The sequence below is a fragment of the Crocodylus siamensis genome, chromosome 3, assembly GCF_052110815.1.
Source record: "Crocodylus siamensis isolate JL-2025a chromosome 3, ASM5211081v1, whole genome shotgun sequence".
Classification (NCBI taxonomy): domain Eukaryota; kingdom Metazoa; phylum Chordata; order Crocodylia; family Crocodylidae; genus Crocodylus; species Crocodylus siamensis.
The window spans coordinates 171,852,837-171,871,804 of NC_143397.1; the positions used below are offsets into that span (position 1 = coordinate 171,852,837).

The window sequence follows — 18,968 nt, forward strand, 5'->3', positions numbered from 1 at the left end:
TGACTTCCTGCCCTTTGGGCAGGGGGCTGGACTCGATCTCCCGAGGTCCCTTCCAGCCCTGATGTCTATGAAATCTATGAAATTAAGAGGTCATCAACTGTCAGACTCAAAGGGTGGAGGTAAGTTTATCAGGGCTTCTGCTTAAAAGCGATTGACTTAAGAGCTCTCTCTTTCTAGAAGCCCCAATAAGGCTACCTCTACTAGAAGACCTGAAATTTCTGTAAAGAAAAAAAAGACTTGGTAAACAGGATTAAGTGGATTCTTCCCTCTTTGTTGGAACAGTGAACTATTATTCTTAGACTCCTAAATTTCCATTTCACACTCTAGTAACTTCTCTTGACTGTTATACCAAGGCTTTTTTGATAATCTGATGAATTCTTCTATTCCCTTTTACATTCTCCTTTAATGCTTCTTTCCATTCTTGCCTTTTTTCAGGCTGTTTTAATTTTGAATTGTCACCTTTTTCTTGGTTGCCAAGCAAACTCTTGCCTCAATGTTTCTTCAGGCTAGTTTTCAATTACTTACATGACAGTACACTCATGTACACCTAGTTACATGGGGGCAATAAACAAATGCATAAAACTTGATATTACCTCTTTCCTTTTAAAATAAAAGTTGTCGTCTTTCATTGCTTCCTGGTATTGGTCCATCTATGCTTCCCTAAATTGCTTGTCTTTTTATATGTTCTGCTTAACTTGGGGCACAATCTGGAGTTGTTATGCTTCAGAGTATCCGACTGAGTGAGCAATATTTAAATAAATCATTTCAGTGGGACTACGTGCACTAGAAGCAGTTGAAGAACTGTGGCAAAAATGACCTGTTCTTAAGTGTCATGTTAAATGTATGGCTTCAGGGGGAAGGGGATCAGAGTGGTACCAGTGGAGGACTAATTTGTCACACCTGCCAAAAACATTGGTCCTGACCTGGGCTAAGCCACATGACCAATACTGGACCAGATTTTCAGTTGACTTTGTATCAGGATTTCTTTGTCAAGTAGTGTATGTATATTAATGACAATGGGTGTGTATTTGATTCATAGATATCAGGGCTGCAAGGGACCTCGGGAGATCATCAAGTCCAGCCCCCTGCCCAAAGGGGGCAGGAAGTCAGCTGGGGTCATAGGATCACAGCAAGATAAGCATCCAATTTACTCTTGAAGGTGTTCAATGTAGGTGCTTGAACCACCTCCGGTGGCAGGCTGTTCCAGACCTTGGGGGCTCGGACAGTAAAGAAATTTTCCTTATGTCCAGCCTGACATGGTCTTGCAGGAGTTTGTGACCGTTTGACTTAGTCATCCCTTGGGGAGCTCTGGTGAACAAATGTTCCCCCAGATCCTGGTGAGCACCCCTGATAAACTTATAAGTGGCCATCAGATCACCCCTAAGCCTACGCTTTTCCAAGCTAAAGAGTCCCATGTCTCTCAGCCTATCATCGTAAGATCTGTTTTCCTGACCTCTGATCATGCGCGTGGCTCTCAAGCTTCTCCACATCCCTTTTGAATTGTGGAGCCCAAAACTGGACGCAGTACTCCAGCTGCAGCCTCACCAAGGCCAAGTACAAGGGGAGAATGACGTCCCGGGATTTGCTCAAGAAGCATCTATGGATGCACGCCAGCGTTTTGGTCACTTTACTAGCCGCAGCATCGCATTGCAGGCTCATGTTCATCTTGTGGTGAATGAGGACCCCCAAGTCTTCTGTAGTGCTATCCAACGTAGCACTGCCGAGCCTATAAGGATGCTGCAGGTTTTTCCTCCCAAGGTGGAGAACCTTGCATTTTTCGATGTTAAACACCATCAGGTTCTCGTCTGCCCATTTGCTGAGCTTGTCCAGGTCAGCCTGGATCACCCGCCTATCTTCTGGTGTGGATGCTTTGCCCCAAAGTTTGGTGTCATTGGCGAACTTGGCCAGTCCACTCCTGACTCCAATGTCCACATCATTAATGAAGATGTTGAACAGGATGGGTCCAAGGACAGAGCCTTGAGGGACCCCACTGGTCACAGGGCACCATGATGAGTGACTGCCATCGATTACAACCTTCTGGGTCTGACCACGGAGCCAGTTTCCCAGCCAGCGGGGAAAGTTTGATTATATACAAATACTGTTATATATGTGCAAAATAAAAAGGAGGAAAGAAAAGTTCTCATTCATTATTACTAGTAGTAATCTTATTATTATTACTATTTCATCAACATTAGCAGGTTTACAGTTCTCAGGTGGCAGATTTTCCAGTTGGTGGTGACCCTGTATTATACCTGGAGGTGAGACAAGCAGCTCCAGTAGTATTTTGGGTCTTTTTGCAAAGTGCACATTCTGTCCTTTCTACTGACTGTTCCTAGAGAAGCACAAAATGACTTGAACATCATCCATTATTACATAGAAATCAAAAGTAAATTGCAAGGATCATGTCTTTACAGAGGCACCTGTACAGTAGCATAAATTGACAAAGACTGAACTGAAACTTCATACAATTTTATTAATGGTTTACAGAATTATGCGTAGATTAAAGACTGAAATAGAAACTAAGTAGGTTTAAAAATGTCCCTAAAAAAATTAACACTGATACAGATGACAAAATGAAGTTAAACAGGCAATGCTTATGTTCAAAGATAGATGCCTCTAGAGCGCCACAGCACAAAAAGTTCACTTTTCTCCTTTTGAGAGTTACAGAGCATCAGCCTTCTTCCTATAGTTGTCTAGGATCTCTCTCAAGTTTGCCAGCAGATTTTCAGATGCAAATTCTTCAAAGTCTCTATCAACTTTTGCTTTCTGTTCCCCAAGGTATTTCTAGAAGGGAGTTACAGTAAATTAGTTACATATTCAGAAATGTAACCATGGCCTCTGCTTAAGTTTAGGGATCTGCAATTGCACACGTTTGAATTTCACTTTCTAGCATTGAAGTGTTTTTAACCACCTTGTTCTTGCAGAAGATTTAGAAGGTAGAAAACCAGACCTGACAAGATATTACTATTACATACTCAACTGTTGTCTTTGATCTGTACTAAACAACTTTATTTTATCAAAGCTCCTAAGTTCTGGTTAGCCTGACTACAAGTACCGTTTGATATTTAAAAATTTTAATACACATACATTTGATATGGATGCAGCTATCTTTTTTTTTTTTTTTAAAGTGTCATGTGCAGAAGGATTTCCACTGTAAAATAGTAGTAATTATGACATACCTCCACTGATACTAAATGAGTTGTAATTACTTCCAACAGACGGTTCAAGTTATCACCCACTTTTCTGCTCTCTTCTGTTGTCATCTGCATAACAACCTGGTATCTAAAGTTAAACAGCACAGTCACTTTGCTATGGTTAAAGGACAGGAAGATTGCTGGAAAGTTTTCATAGTATAATTCATTTCAAATCGGATTGAAACTTGTTTAGTACATACATTTGCAAAATAATGACCATTAATCTGGTCAATTAAAAATAAAGGATCAGTAGGAAAATGAGATGAAGTATAACCTTCCTGATTTTTTGGGCATGTAGTATGGAACTCATATGGTCCTCTGCTGGATCCTCAAACTCTACTACAGCAGTGTCAAACATAAGGCCAAGGGGCCAAATGAGTTTAACTTCTCTATTCTATTAGAAACAGATACATGTTCTGAAAGTGCTTGGAAATAGAATGAGCATGGCTATAAAGAAACAATAAGTGTTTTACAGAATATTTATCAATCAATGAAAAAGACTCCAGAGCTTTAAGTTTACAGAAATGATATCAAGTCTAGCTCAAAAAAATTGAATGAATTTGGTACCTGTTCACTATCCGATTTGAGAAATTTTTTACAAGAAAGAAGCAACTAAATGTGTTAGAACTTAAAACACACAACCTATCCCAGGGGTCAGCAACCTATGGCTGAAAACCTTTGGATCTGGCCCTCAGAGCCATGGTTTTGGCAGTAGGGGCTCCTCTCTGTGCCGTGTTGCGGCCAGCTATCTGGGACTCCAGATTGGGGGGGGGGGGGGAATCTCTGCCAGTCTGCTGACAATGGCTTAAGCAGAAGGGGGCTTTCACTGTGCCATGCACCAAGTGACAGCAGCTGGGTATTAGTGTGCGCCTGCCTCTGACCTGAGCAGGTTCATTCCAGCCCTATTCCACTGGAAAATGTTGCCAACCCCTGACCTACCCAGTAAATCTTGAAAGCCAGATCAAGAAGTCATTAGAGACTTACTGCCGCTGAACATCATGAAGTTCATTCATGGCTTCACTAAAACCTTCATTGACTCCACTCTCAAGCAAGTGTTTATGCTTCTCTAACAATTCCAACTCATTTGCACATTTTTTCTCCTCTTCTTCAGCTTCCTGAAATAAACAGCAGATGAAAAATTAGAAGGAAAAATAGAAATATTAACCTAACTGACTGAACAATGTTTTCAATTTATGACTGATACTTACAGGAAAATTATTAAACCATACATACTTGTTATTCCAAAATGCATTGGTGTGGTAGAAAAATATAAAAACCATTTGCGGGGTTCTGTTGTAGTATTGAGTATTACCTGCACTTCACCTTTCTAAGCTTGTTCCTGCAAACCTCCCTTTCAATATGCCGGATGTTCCAAGTCTGTTACCATCACCCGTTTAGGTTATTTGGAGTTTATTTACCCTTCTTACAACAACTGGAATATTTCTACCAATTTTTAAACCATAATTTAAATTTTTAAAAGTATTTCACTTTCCTACAGAATGACTTTCTACATTCAGTAGGGTCATAATATTGATGGTCCAATAAGGGATGTTACCAAATAACTGTATTCAGGAAGACTGGCTGGAAAACCCACAAAAAAACCCCAACCAAACTCTGATTTATAATCTTTTAAGTTTAGAAGCTTTATCAGACCTTTGCTCAAAAAAACTGGTGGAAATTGATAACATCTCTTTAACGTTGCATAGTACTTTAAGAAGTGTATAGAAGGGTTATATGAATTAAATCTTATTATAACCAACCTTGCAGTTGCTGGGTATTTCACTGAATTACCTCAATAGCATGGATCATGCACAGCTTATATTAGTAGCTAAGTTTCAGATGCATTTGTGCCAACAGACTAGTTCAATAGCCTTCAGCAACCTAAGCAGTGCACTAATTAGCAAGTCATGCAGAACCTGTTTCTAGTGTTAACACTAACTTAAGAGAAAAAATGATTTTTCAAATATCAGGTGTCAAAATAATTCTCAGAACAATAAGAGATGGAGGAAGGCTTGCTACAGAACGCCACAGGCCCCCATACAGCAAAGATGATGTTAGGAGGACAAGTCAGTAGCCAGTGGAAGGGGCACTCTTATTCCAAAGAGAAATTTAACCATGAAGCCCCTCCACCATGAACCATAACACCACTGGTGATGCTATAATAGTCAACATATGCATAAATGACATAAAGTGGTACTGAAGCATAAGGGAAAGTGGGAACTGGAGCTTGTTACCTAGATTATAGGTAACCATATGGGTTGGCTACTGATAAAAGACAAAACACATCTATACACCCTGACCTTTTATTTGCTTTCACTTCAAAACCTCTATTTGTCCCAAAGTCTGGCTACACATGACAGCACAACAGATTTTCACCTATACCAGCTGGGGACACATGAGAGGTGGGAGAAGTGTAATACGCAGACTAGCAGCAGGCCTTGAATTTGACAAGTTCTCCAAATTTCTCCCTAATCTACACCTCATTTATAGATGGCGGATTCTAATAAATGATTGACTCCCGACCTGGTTTTATTAAAGTTTGTTTCACTGAAACTTTTGGATCTGGTTCAGTCCAGTTCTCTTGTGGACTTGGAAGGTGTCAACTAGTTGGGATTAATGTGCTTGGGAAAGTAAAAGGAAGGGTTTCCTTATTTCCTTTCAACTTTCCCATTGTGGAATGCTCTTCAACACTGTCCTGTTTCTTCTTTACCTTAGTTTATTGTCTTTTCTGACAAGGGTGTTTTGTTTTTACAAATGATTTCAGCAAAACTCTCTCTATATTATAGCAAAATAACATCTGATACATTTGGTTACAGCAATCACTACTACTATTTTAAGCTATGATATAGTGTATTTGGATTCTTTAACATACGGTCTTCCCTTATACAAAAGCACAAGGCCTGAAAGGAAACATTATAACTACATCTCATTGCTGTGTTAGCTAAACATATGGATGGCTTCCTCTACTCTGCTGACCAAGCTAGTTGTCACAGCTTGGGGGGGGGTGTCTTCCGCTTAGCCATACTTCTGCAGCTTGGCCTAGGGTCCCTTGAAAATGGCTTAGGCTGGCAATAAACTGCCCTACTGAATGTTAGATCAAGGCTCTCAGGTGCTTACTCTCAGTTATGTCCTAGTTTTCTTATGGATATGGCAGTACTACAGCTCAAAAAGGTCACCCAGAATGTAGATTGTCAGTGCGAATAACATATTTGCTTTATAAAAATAATGCTTACCTTAAGTTTCTGATGATAAAGGTCATCTAGCTTTTGTGCTTCTTCCTTCAATACTTTTACACTGCTTTTCTTTTCCACAACCATCGTGTTCACCTGGAAGTATAAAATGTGGTCAAAACCCTCCCCACAAAAAAACTAACAAGTCTGCTTCATATGCTGGCTTGAGGTGGAGCAACATGCCCCACTTGCATCACTACAGGATCACATAACAGGTACAGCATAAAGCTGCTGTGAGCTCAAGTGGCAGCTTTTCCTTCCTCTTTTGAAGCCACTACATTTATCCTTACCCCAAGTTGATACTGAACTCAAAAGCTAAATGTTATATACAGTACCCTTTTGTTAACCAAAACAGGTGCCTAACAAGCTTCACATATTTGCTGCCTCATTCTTAGTCAGATAACTGATGAGACTGAAGAGTCCTTTCTTAAGGTCATTAAAGCCCCCCCACCCCTCCTTTTTTGAGACTGGCATGTTTTGCAATTTGCTCACACTGTATAACCTCATAAATCTGGCATGCTTGGAACTGAGCACTTGACAGAAATTTCAAAATTTGGATTTTTGAAAGCGGAGTGGTGGCTGGTTACAGAGCTGGGGAGAAGTAGTGGCAGCCAGTCCTGGAGCAGCGGTCGCATGCAAAGCAGTGGCGTACAGTGCTGGATGGTGGTAACAGCTACTGTGTGCAAGCTTTCTCCCCTGTTGCTCCAGGACCAGCTGCTGCTTCCCCCTCTGCTGCTTCTGGCTTCCCGCAGCTGCTGCTGCTTCCTGATGTGCTGGATTATTGAGTTCTAGATTTATGAGGCTATACTATATTAACAATTGTGAAACACGTGGAGCCAGTTTGTTTTTGCAACAGTAAAGACAGAAAAATGTTTTGGTGCTACAGAAGATAGCACCAGTCTGGATATTCATAGATTCCTGACTGCCATGTAGAATCTGAACGTTTTTACATATTTAATACAAGAAAATTTAAAGTCCATAAATCTCTAACTGTGTTTTCATAGGCAAAAAAAACCCTCCACTAACAGAGAAAATATGGAATGTCCCTGCAGAAAATGAGATTAGAATAAACTTGATACCTACCCACACAGCTTATCCAAGAAGTCCAACAAGATCTTAAAAAGCCTTATTAATTACACAAATCCGTATTTTAAAAAAAAAAAAAAAAGTGACAACTGAAATGTTTCAAACTGCATTCAAGATGTCTATAATAACTCTGAATATTCTTACTATTTATTTATTTACTAGAAATGGAACAGATAGTTTAGTATGCAAAAAAATTAGATCAAACTTTTCATGTACAAACTAATAATAAATAACTTAAAGAACTTGTAGTAACAGTACACTCAGCAATACGTTGTTTCTCTCAGAAAGGTCAGAAGGCAATCGATCCTTTTCTCAGCTTTACCCAGCTATACCTGCAGTTTTTTCCTATACTACTCCCAACCTTGCAATACTTTTTCTAGTCTAATCCATTGTTCTCTTTCAAATCCCTCCTGGACTTAATTCTGCTTCGAAATGTAGCGATGTTAAACAAACCAGTGACTGTTAGGCTAGTGAGAAGTGTGGGACAGCCCATTTTACTTAAAAAATAAAATACAAAAAGTTAAAAAAAGAGTTATCCATCATCATCTGTAGGCTGTCCAACAACTGACAGCCCACAGAAGCTGGACAGCCCTGATCCCACAAAATGCTTTTATTAGTCTGTCACTGATTAAGTGTAGACAGTTTAAACTTAATGCTGAAAACTTCAAGATACTATAAAACCAGTGATTCTGCAGAATGATACAGCATGCTAAGGTACTTTAAGATCTCTTCAAAAGGTACCGTGTAATGTTAATACTGTTAAGTGTGCAAATAGGACTCACGATAAAACAGAGATTTCAAATAGAAATCCATAGTATTAAAAATATTGTGCCCTGATATGGTCCAAATTAATAAGAGTAACAGAAGAATTACTCTTCTTTTTCAGTTCTCCAAAAAACAATTGAAAACCAAGAGCTGGCACTTTCCAAAGGGTACCCCCAAGTCTAAAAGTTGAGAACCACTGTAAAAAGTATACATGATGCACCTGTTCCAAGGTATCTTCCAAACCCATTTTCTGGTGGGTAGCTTGTCTGATTTCTTCTTCAGTTTGGTTTATGAGTTCCATAAGAGGAGCCTGTCATAGAATGCAAAACCATGTAAAAAAAAGGAAATGCCACAACAAGAACATATTCCAGTGAACCTCCAGAATTTCTTTACAAGTTTAGAAATAAACATAATCCCTATTATGCAGAGTTAAAACAATACCACAACTCAAACCTCTGAAAAACTGGAAAATTTGAAACCAAGTTCAACATGACACACACTTTAAAACAAGCCATTTTAATACCAAAAAGTAGACTGAAAATGATGTCTGCACTGCCACTCCCTTTGAAGGGAAACTCCCTCCTGTGCTTTTTATTTAGATTATTTACCTTACCATGTGTGGCAAGGATAGGGTCCCAGTCCCTGCTATGCTCCTGCAGGACTGGCTATGCTGGCCAGGAACACACCTGTCCGGGCCTGGATGAGCAGTGCATCTTGGGTGCTGGGGGGGGGTGGAAGGTGTGGAACAGCTGCTGGCAGTCCCGGGAGCACAAGGACACACACTCTGGGAAATGGGCCCCAGTTGGCCCAGAGGGAAGTGAGAAGTTTAAAAAAAAAAAGATGCCAAGAATAGCTTGGTGTTTGGCATCCCTGGTGCAGGAAATATTATAAAATGCTGCGGCGGCAGGAGAGGTGGGGCAGGGAGGGGGAATCCCCAAAGGGCACATACATGCCAGACCCTCATGAGCTTTCTGGGACCAGGACAAGCCATGAGCCACGATCAACCCACTCTCCCTGAAAGATAAGTAAACAGGCACAAGGGTTGTCCTCGCAGAAGCCTGAGCTGTGCCCAGGGGGAATTACACCCGTAAAAGGACAGCTGGCACAAGCTGAGGAGAGAGGGAGAGCAGGAAAGAAAAAGCAAGCCAGTCTTCCAGGAAGAGTGGGGACCCAGGAGGAAACAGAGGCAACTACAATAAAGGAAAGGGTTAGACATGTCCTGCTGGTGAGGAAAAAAAAGCAGCAGAACATACTCTGGAGAAGGGAGAAGAAATCTGAGCAATTCTCCCATAATTTTGATTTAAAAAGGGGAAGGAGGAACAGAGGGCCCTCTTTTTGATTTAATTCCTCCAGAATGGAGAAAGATAGGGAAAAAGTCTTTCCCCCAAAGATTTAATGTAGAGTTAAGAGGGAAGCTATACCTAATTCCTAGAAAAGGGCACTTAAAAAGAGGCCTAAGTCAGGAGACCTGGGACTTGTGGGAAGAAGCGCGAAGGAGTTCCTGAAGATGATCCCGATTTAATGAGAATAGACCTATAGCAGCCGAGTCAGCATAGGAGATCAAGACCGGAGACAGTGAGAGAAGCAGCAGTGCTCACTTACATTAATCTGTGTTCTGTATTGGACTAGACAATTTGGTCCTGCCTCAGGGTTAAACTTAATCTCAAAGTCAAGGCCTTTGGAATTCTCTGCGCTTACAGGGATAAGTTTCAGCTTTCGAGCCAGCTTGTGATACTCTGCAAGTTGTGTTTCAATCTGTTTGGGAGAGAAAAAAAAGCCCCAAATGAACAAATTTAAAGCATATATCAGTTTGGCAAGCCTTCATTGTTCTGGCTACAACTTCTCCATAGCTATTGTCAGACTTTTCTAAGATTTGGATAGAAAATCTACAAAACTTTTCATAACTTATAAAAGGCAAGAGTGCTCTCACATATAAAATGTGCCCTGAAGTGAGATAAACACCTTATTTTTGAAAGGCAAGAATGATGCAAAAGATCTTTCTTTAATTACCTGCTCCAAGTAGCAGCATGCTTGGCTCCCTACCTGCTCATTGTTCTGCTCCTGTGGATTGTGTGCAAGCTTTACTTTTGCCCAGTAAGTGGCAGGTATTGATTGATCTCACCATATTCCCTTTTCTATAATAATACTCGCTCCAATATCTAGCAGCTAGTTTTTGAGGAAAAAAAAAAGTTACATGTAGCATATAAGAAAATACAGTAGTTTAAACTCCTTCCTTTCTACTGGCCTCTTTTACTCATGAAGTGTGAGTATTCAATAGGTGTACCTAGTCACTTAATGCAATTCATAGATTGTAAGGCCAGAAGGGACCTTGGAAGATCATTGAGTCCAGCTCCCTGCACCAAACAGGAAAGATAACTGGGGGTCAGATGACCCCAGCAAAGTGACCCTCTCACCTCCTCTTGAAGAGGATTGCACCACCTCTGGAGGGAGCTTTTTCTACAGTCTGGACACCTTGACTGTGAAGAAGTTTTTCCTAATGTTGAGCCTGAAATCAGTCTTCCAGGAGTTTGTGGCTATTATTCCTGGTTTTCCCCAAGGGTGCCCTGGTGAACAGTTGCTCATCAAGCCCTTGATGTACTCCTGTAGTGTAGTGGTAAGCTGCTACTAGGTCCCCATTGCCTTCTTTTCCTCATGCTGAAGAGTCCCAAATCCCTCAGCCTTTCCTTGTATAGCTTGCCTTTTAAGATTGATATATATGGGTGGCTCTTCTTCGGATTCTCTCAAGCTTGTGTGTCCTTGTTAGAGTGTGGTGCCCAGAACTCACTTTTTTTTAAACTTTTCTTTTCTCTAAGTTTTACAATTAGAAGGCAAGTGACACTTAAATTAATACATAGGAAATCAGAAGGGATCTTTTGAGCTTTCCATTTTAAAATGATATATCAAGAGCCACAATTGAATTTTCAGCTGATGCAAGAAATGAATCTGACCCTAAAAATTAGTGAAGATGATGAAATGATATCATTTATATTGCAACAGCAGTATTTAGCTCTACGAACATGCTGCTAACCTTATGATAGTATAAGTTGTAGTCATGATACTCTAGAAATTGTGCATGGGGAACATTTTTTTGGATGATATCTTTTACTGGCCCAACCATATAGTTGGGATAGAGTTAGAGTTAAGCAAGGTTTCAAATGCAAGACATTGACCTGAGGAAGAAGAAGGTCTTGCATTCAAAGGCTTGATTATTGCTATCCCTCCCAATAACCTGATTAAATCCCAATACAAGAGGTTCCCCACCCCAAAATCAGCAAGGGGGAAAAAAAAAGCCCCTCAGCTAAATTCACATACAAGGAAACCTCATTAAACTGCTGCCAAAAGCAGCATGTGCTCAGTAATGGAAACCAACTATACACTCAACACTGAGCATGTTTATAAAACACTTGGCCCATATTGAGCAACACACAGTGATGACAAACTTTTATTTACTTATTTATTTTTATAGAAATTTTTCGTGTTCCAAGCCCAAAATCAGTCAAATTAAGTCCAAATCTATGAGTCGGTCCAGAACTATAAGTGGCCCTAACACCAGCAAACATCCTCCACCCCCCACCCGGGGCTTCAGGTAGTTTCAACATCTTTGCCAGGCATCCTACAAGCAGGCCTAAGCCCAGAGGCTTGGGGTTTGGATGCTCCCAAGTTTCACTTGCCCTCAGCCACACAGCCGCAGGAGCAAGCTAGGAAGGAGCCTCCCTTTTCCATAAAATGGGCATTAAGCCCCAGCACCTCAGCAGGTATTAAGCCATGCCAGAAGAACAGTAATCCCCTAGGGGTTTAAGAAAAACTAACTTCTTGGACCTAGATACATGGTGTTTCCCCCTGCCAGGTAAGTGATGGGAAGCTAAAACAAGGATAAGTTAATCTAGCCCATCTGAATAAGTGCCCGTTGTACACAGCCCCCCTCAGAGCTGACACTTTTATTCAGTGTTGTGGCTCACCATAACTTAGAAAATTTCAACTTCTTCACTCACATAGCTGAGGTGTGCCTTTCTCGCTCTCATTTCTAATGATTCCTGTTTCTTCACCAGCTTTAAAATGTCTGATAAACATCACCAAATGGGGCTTAAACCAGTTCGCTCAGACCCCTCTGTTAGCCCCTCTCTCAACCTATAATTAGTATGGCTCTACCCTCTGTGAGGTTGCTCCAGACCAGGTTGCCCTGTGCCTCATCTGCATATACATTTTTGGAGGATCCTAGGGCTCATGACAAGAACACGCGCCAGTCATGAGTGGGGGCCACACACAAACTGAGCAGTAGTGAGCTGTGGGGTCACCATGGCTTGAAGTGCTGTTGACTCTCCTGGAGCCCAGCCCAATGAACATATATAGTAAATCATGAGCCTTTTGGCTTTAGATTAATATCATGCACAGTTTGTACTACAAGTAGGTACAAAAAGTGCTGCTTAAAAAAAGGTATGTTTGTGGGGTACATGTTCTAAAACTTGCAGTAGTTTCAAAAAAAACGTAAAATGCATCAGTTCTAGGTGACATACATCTATGGGTACCATATTCAAATTACTACATATATGCTTAGGTCAAGTTCACTTTTTTTTTTTTAATTCGCTCCTTACTTCCATGTACTCAGGGACAGCAGTATCCAGCAATAAAAAGGGGCAGGAAGGGGCTACAACGGGAAGAAGGCTGGGGAGCTACCTAGACCCCAGATTTTAAAATTTTCCCTGCTGCAGCAGTGGGAAAGGGACAAACTCAAAAAGGCAGACCTCCAATAATCACATTCTATACCTGGAAAATTGTAAACACATTTATAAGTTTTCTATAATTAGATTCTATATATGGGGGGGAGGGGGGAGGGGAAAGAGAGTCATCATATTGTTATCTTACATTTTTTAGTAAACACGGTATATTGTTGGTTCAATAAAAAGATATCAACCTCAGAAACCCTTGCCTCTGCTAACCTTAACTTATTTGCTGCTTTAACATTAGTGATTGAGAGCTGTACAATATTCTTCCTCTTTCACTCTTGATGCATAACTATATGAAAAGACACTTCCCCTACACACAAAATAGGTAGTAAAGGCAGAGGAAAATGGTTCAAAAGAATACTAAATGGTATTATTTTATGGTTTTTCATCTAAAATATCCCCGATACTGTTGAATTCATTAGGATAGAGTTTTTAATTTCAGTTTTAAGAATGACAACCATCTTGCAAACTAGTAGCAGTTTCACATACCGCCTCTTTGCCTCTAGCATATTTTAGCTCTTCATTCCACAACAGGTGTTGTTCTGCTTCCAGCTCCTTAGTCAGTTTGTTGATAGTTTGCTGCAACTCACTTCTTTCGTGATTTATTCTCTTAATGTCTGCAACTGAGTACTTTTGGTTCTCAAATATGTGCTGGAGGCGAGCATTTTCTTGCTTCATTGCTTCAACTTTTATTTCTGAATACAAAACTATTTGTTAAAATTACTGTGACCACAAGAGAAAAATCCTTGTTTATGCACTTAAAAAAAAAAGTAAGGCACATTTTAGCCCAGGAAGTAATCATTCATGTCCACCTTGCCAAGATTGTACAGAGTGGCTACAAGTCATATAACATCTTTATTTCACATTTATTTGGGAAAGTCTCCCTTTGAGATGTGGACAGTATACATGGTCTCTTACAGCAAGACGACAGCTGTTTATTAGCTTGGTCCAGCATTTGTGACTCATGTTTTCTTACCTACTGCTTCAAATTCCTCATTAATGCCTTTCAGTTTCTGGTCAAGGACGGCTGCATGAGACTCCAGATTAGCCATGTAAGCCTGGTATTTCTGAACATCTGCTTGCAAAGAAGATTTCACTTTTCGTAGTGAAACTAAACGATCCTGTGGGGAAGGGGGATTGGCAAATGAAACAACTACCATCTCAATTAATCTATAGAAATAACTAGTTCTACTATATAAGAAAAAATGCGATTATGGACAGCTTTGAGCTCCATGAGATTTCCATTTGAACACCCTCATTTTAGATACCTGTAGTGTAATTGATTTTAAAACAAAATATATCTAAAGCTGTTTTTTTTTTTTTTTTTTTAAGCATAAACATTTCATTCTGAAAGCCTCCAACATCTACTTATATTATAGTATCATCTAGGAGTCCAAATCAATGCTAGTGGCTAATGTTACATTATTAGATGTATCGTATAGATATGTAGTAAAAGAGTTCTGCTTCAGCTAATTCACATTTGATGGTTTGGTAAGACTAAAAAAACAAAAACGGGGAGAAGGTAGAAAACCAAGGAAATTTTTAAAATCAGCACATTTGGAATAGCAAGCAGTACTCTTAGATTCCTGCCTAAACAGACACTACATTAATTTAAAATTTACCAGCAACAAAACTAACTTTTCAAACAAAACTGTCCCAGAAATGGTAAAACATCTGGACCATTTTCACTGGCCCCATACACTCTTCCCTACAAGAAATCCTAGATAACCTACCCTAAACTAATTGTAATGAATTCTTTTGAAGTTCCTTAGTTCCTACACTGAAGTCTGGAGAAACAGTGCTTGAAATTTTGTTAGCTAAAATTTTGAATGATACAAAATCCTTAAACTTATGTGAAAATACCTGCATAATACTAAACTGTGACTGAAGATTCCTCAGTAAATGTTTTATACTACACTGGTTTTGGAACAAATGATACATAGGCCAAGTTAGATTATGAATTCTGGAACAGGAAGAAGTGTTTAGATTCTATTGGTTCCCTATTCTTATTAGTGTATCAATGTCTTTTTTTTTTTTATTAAAAGCAGCAGAGTGCTGAAAACAAAATTCAGAGTCCTTTAAAAGCAAAAGCTTAAAGCACAACTTAGCATTGCTCATACAGATATGTTTACTCACTGGCTCACTTTCTCTCTCTTTCTCCAGTCTTGCAATCTCTTCATTTAATCTTTTGTTTTCTGCTTCCAGAGCCTCCACCTGGAATTCATCTGCATTAAACAAATCCTCTGAAAAACAAAAATGAAATGAAACAAAAGATTGTCTTTAAATAGCTTAGAACACCAACATCCATACCAAATGATACCCGTCTCTCTGACAAAACTTAAAATGGAAGCTAAAACTATAAGAATGCTCATCACACAATACAGGAGATGGACAAAAGGATTATTTAAAAATTGTTCAGGCAAACATAAGATTCAAACAGAAGCTGAGATCTGAGTGACAGATTCCAGGAAACAAGCATTTTAAATTTTTTGGTCATATATACTATGCTATTACAATAATCATTTCATGACAGACATCCTCTCCCAGCTTCTGATGGTGGACAGTTGCATGATCTCTGCATTATTAGTATGTGCTTGTATTAAAGAAACGAACAAAAAAACCTGAGCAGCTGTAGTTTTATTCTCTCCTTCTGTTCTTTTAATTCTTGTTCTGTCCCACATACTTCTCTGCAGATACAGCCATCTCTTTCCTTGCTCTCTACCTATGATGAACATTTACCCACTTATCTTTTCTGAAGCTTTCACACTGTTGCCAATTTGTTTTCTTGCCAGCAGCAGTCCACTTCAAATCTGACTGGTGGTCCTCATTTGAGGTCTCTTACACAAACAGCACAAGAAACAAAGTGCTGTCCTTGTTTCTATAGGCTCTGTACTAGATTTCTGGAGTAGATAGAAACAGTAAAGCCAGCACTACAACCTGCCAGTTTCCTGGAAACCATCAGAAAGCATGATGGCTATTTGCAGTGGTGTTGGGGAGAAGGAACTAACAACCTTTTATCTGTAAATGGAACAAATCTGACAGTGAAATGAGCACGCCAAACATGGAAAAAACTAGTCACTTTACATGGAACAGCTTTATTTTAACTAACAGAATTTCTGGCAACCTAAATTAAACAAACAAAACCAAAACTGAAACAGAAAACCTTACTTAGCTTTGACTGCACTTCTGCATCAAATTCTTCATAAGTGTCTCCACCCTTCATAAAGTGCTCATAGCACTTTACAGTATAGTCCAAGAAAAGCTGGAAAAAAAAGTAAACTTTCAGGAAGAGCCAAGAGATGGAAAAACCTGGACATACAGTTCCACTCAGTAAATGGAACATTTTACTGGCTTGATTATGAAGTGCTATCTTACAATGCACAGTGACAGGGCCCAGACCATGACCCCAATATTTTAAAACTAAAGAAAAGACACTTCACACTTCAGCCAGCCAACCAAGGGAAAACTAGATCTCAGAACATTACTATTTCCTGTTCATCCTCTTTCGTTGTTTCTACATTAGCTTGAATGAGACAGGATAGTAGAATGGTGCAAAGAGGCTGTTCTTAACGCAGGGAATAGTGTGAAAGAAGGTACAAAGATGAAAATGTGAAAAACCAAGGGATTGGTGAGAGGCAGACTGAAATGGACAGCAGGCAAAAACAAAAAGTAGTAAGTAGAAGAACTATTCAGAAATTTGAAGATGAGGTTTTAATGTTCAACTTTCAGAAAAGTTAGAACTGATAGGATTTAAAATTGAAAGCCACCTTCTTCATGGACTGGAGGCAAAGAAAGAAAGAAGTCAGGAAGCATAAAGTTAGCTGTTGTGACAACAGGATCAAGGCATGATGGATAAGGATTCCACAGAACATGATGGGGAGAAGGACAAGTTAGACCAAAATGGGTAAAGAGCAGTTACAGTGGAAGAGGGAGAGAAATTGGAGTAGCAGTCAGCATATACATGCAAGAAACATTTGGAGGAAAAGTGAACAGAGGATATGTCCACACATGCAGGGACGTGCACTTGCAGCAGCTCAAATAGGAGTGGCACAAATTTGAGCTAGGGATTGCTACCTCAGTGCACGTGGCCAGACAGGCACTTCGGTGTGGGGCAACTTGTGCCACTTGGGGGAAAATAACCCCGTCCAGCTCCTCCTGGATCTTCAGCCAGGGGGGAACTATAACCTGGGGTCAGCACCTGTGCTGGCCTCAGCAGTATAAAAAGCTGCCCTGGCAAGTTGCTCAGGAGCTTCCGAGGCCCAGCCAATTGGTATCTGGGGAACTACCTCTTGCACCAGCTGGACTGCTGCAAGTCCTAACTGAGAGTTCCTTGCACCCTCTACCCACTGCAGCAGTCTGACAGTGGGGGCTGCTGCTACCCGTGACAGCACATAGCCCCAAGGCGGCACACCTGCCAGACCCGGATGGGGACTGCACAGCTGCAGCAGAGGCATCTGCACCTCTGAGCCAGCTACCAGTGGGCTGTGGCTGTACAGTTGGCCTTCGTGCAGCATTACTGCCATGTGTATGGCTGCCCTGCCATCTGGGCAGCTATCGCCTGGAAGATGTTCTCAGTGTGGTGGCTTGCTTTGAACTATCAAAGCATGTCCTCCTGGCCCCACGTGGCCAAGAGGTCAGCCACCTCCAGCTGGGTCCCACATGCCAGCCCTGAGCAGGTTCTTCTGTCTGGGACCTGCTACTTGCCTCACTAGCAGGAATCCTGGTGTTCACTTTTTAAAAACTGCAAATTCCCCGATAAAAAAATTCCCAAATTCACTCTTTAAAAATATCCCAAAAATCCATGTTCTTCCACAGTTAAAACAAAAGACCACTATATCAGAGAGAGAGAGGATCAACCAACCAGTTGGGCAATGTTTTATTGATATATTTACAATTCTAAAGCAGTTTGGAAGCCCGCCAATGTCCCTATCATAATATTAAAATAAATTTGAAATATGTGAATGTTTTGATGTTTGGTTTTGCTCCCCACAGGGCCCTAGCCCCTCTCCACAGCAGCAGCAGCCACTGTACGCTCAGGGCCTGCTGTGGTCAGATCCCCCAGCAGTGTGGCGTGACCCCGGCCACCTCAGAACCAGCGCTGCCTGTGCTTTTTGGCTTGAGTCTCTCTCACAGGGACTGGGTGTTGCATCAGTCTGGGTCCCGCCTACGGCAGCAACGCTGCCGACCTGTGTTATGTTCAGGGAGAAAGTGTATGGCAGGACCCAGTCCAGCACAGTGCGCCAACATGCCTTTGCACAGGAGCGGGAGGCGCAGCTCCAGGACACACAGCTCTTTTGCTTAGGCATGCTAGCTGCGTGGCCTGGGTTGGGTCAAGCTGGTGGGGCATGTTTTCCACGAAGCTCAGGCAGTGATGTGCCGTGGCCGGTTGTGGGCATGGCACCACAGCCATGCATCGTCACCTGAGCCTTGTGGAAAATACACCCCACCGGCCCAACCCAACCAAGGCTATGCAGCTATCATGCCTTTCCACAGGAGCTGTGCCTCCCAATCCTGTGCAAAGGCACGTTAGCACGCTGCTCCAGGCCAGGCCGGGTCAGGTCCTGCTGCATACTTTGTCGAGAGGCTCAAGCAGGGGCTGCCACACATCTGTTCCCCCACCTGCCACCAACAGTGCCAGGAGCAGCAGCCAGCATGGCTGTGGCCCAGTTGCAGGCACAGCTGGAAAAAATGTGGCACTGTGTGACCCAGGCTTTGTTTGCAGGGATCTGCAAGTGCTGCCATGCCTATTTTTAAAAGAATGAGTGATGTATGTACTCAACACTCCTGAGACTGAGAACATATCTTACATTATTGGGAAAGGACCTCTTGGATTACTTAAGGACCTTTCCTTAACTATCTTTTCCTAGTTTAGAGACAGATACAAGCTCATGCACATTATTTGCCATTTTTGTCACTGTGTTTGCTTTATATTCCTAAGAAAAGTGAAAACACTCCCCCCCCCCCCCATC

The 18,968-nt window shown here is 41.1% G+C and overlaps 1 protein-coding gene across 7 annotated transcripts in view; it reads right to left on the reverse strand.

Annotated features, from left to right (window-relative positions):
• Window positions 1–2,068: 2,068 nt before the first annotated feature.
• NDC80 (NDC80 kinetochore complex component) overlaps window positions 2,069–18,968 on the reverse strand; it is a 30,210-nt gene continuing 13,310 nt past the window's right edge. For all 7 annotated transcript variants that reach the window (XM_090039752.1, XM_090039754.1, XM_090039758.1 and 4 more), the window contains 10 exons: window positions 16,168–16,261; window positions 15,136–15,242; window positions 13,976–14,120; window positions 13,489–13,694; window positions 9,878–10,030; window positions 8,496–8,585; window positions 6,428–6,520; window positions 4,179–4,309; window positions 3,180–3,282; window positions 2,069–2,784 (listed from right to left, as the gene is read on the reverse strand). In XM_090039752.1, coding sequence (XP_089895878.1) covers window positions 2,662–2,784; window positions 3,180–3,282; window positions 4,179–4,309; window positions 6,428–6,520; window positions 8,496–8,585; window positions 9,878–10,030; window positions 13,489–13,694; window positions 13,976–14,120; window positions 15,136–15,242; window positions 16,168–16,261 — 1,245 coding nt within the window. In that variant the 3' untranslated portion in view covers window positions 2,069–2,661. The remainder of the gene's footprint in view (window positions 2,785–3,179; window positions 3,283–4,178; window positions 4,310–6,427; window positions 6,521–8,495; window positions 8,586–9,877; window positions 10,031–13,488; window positions 13,695–13,975; window positions 14,121–15,135; window positions 15,243–16,167; window positions 16,262–18,968) is intronic.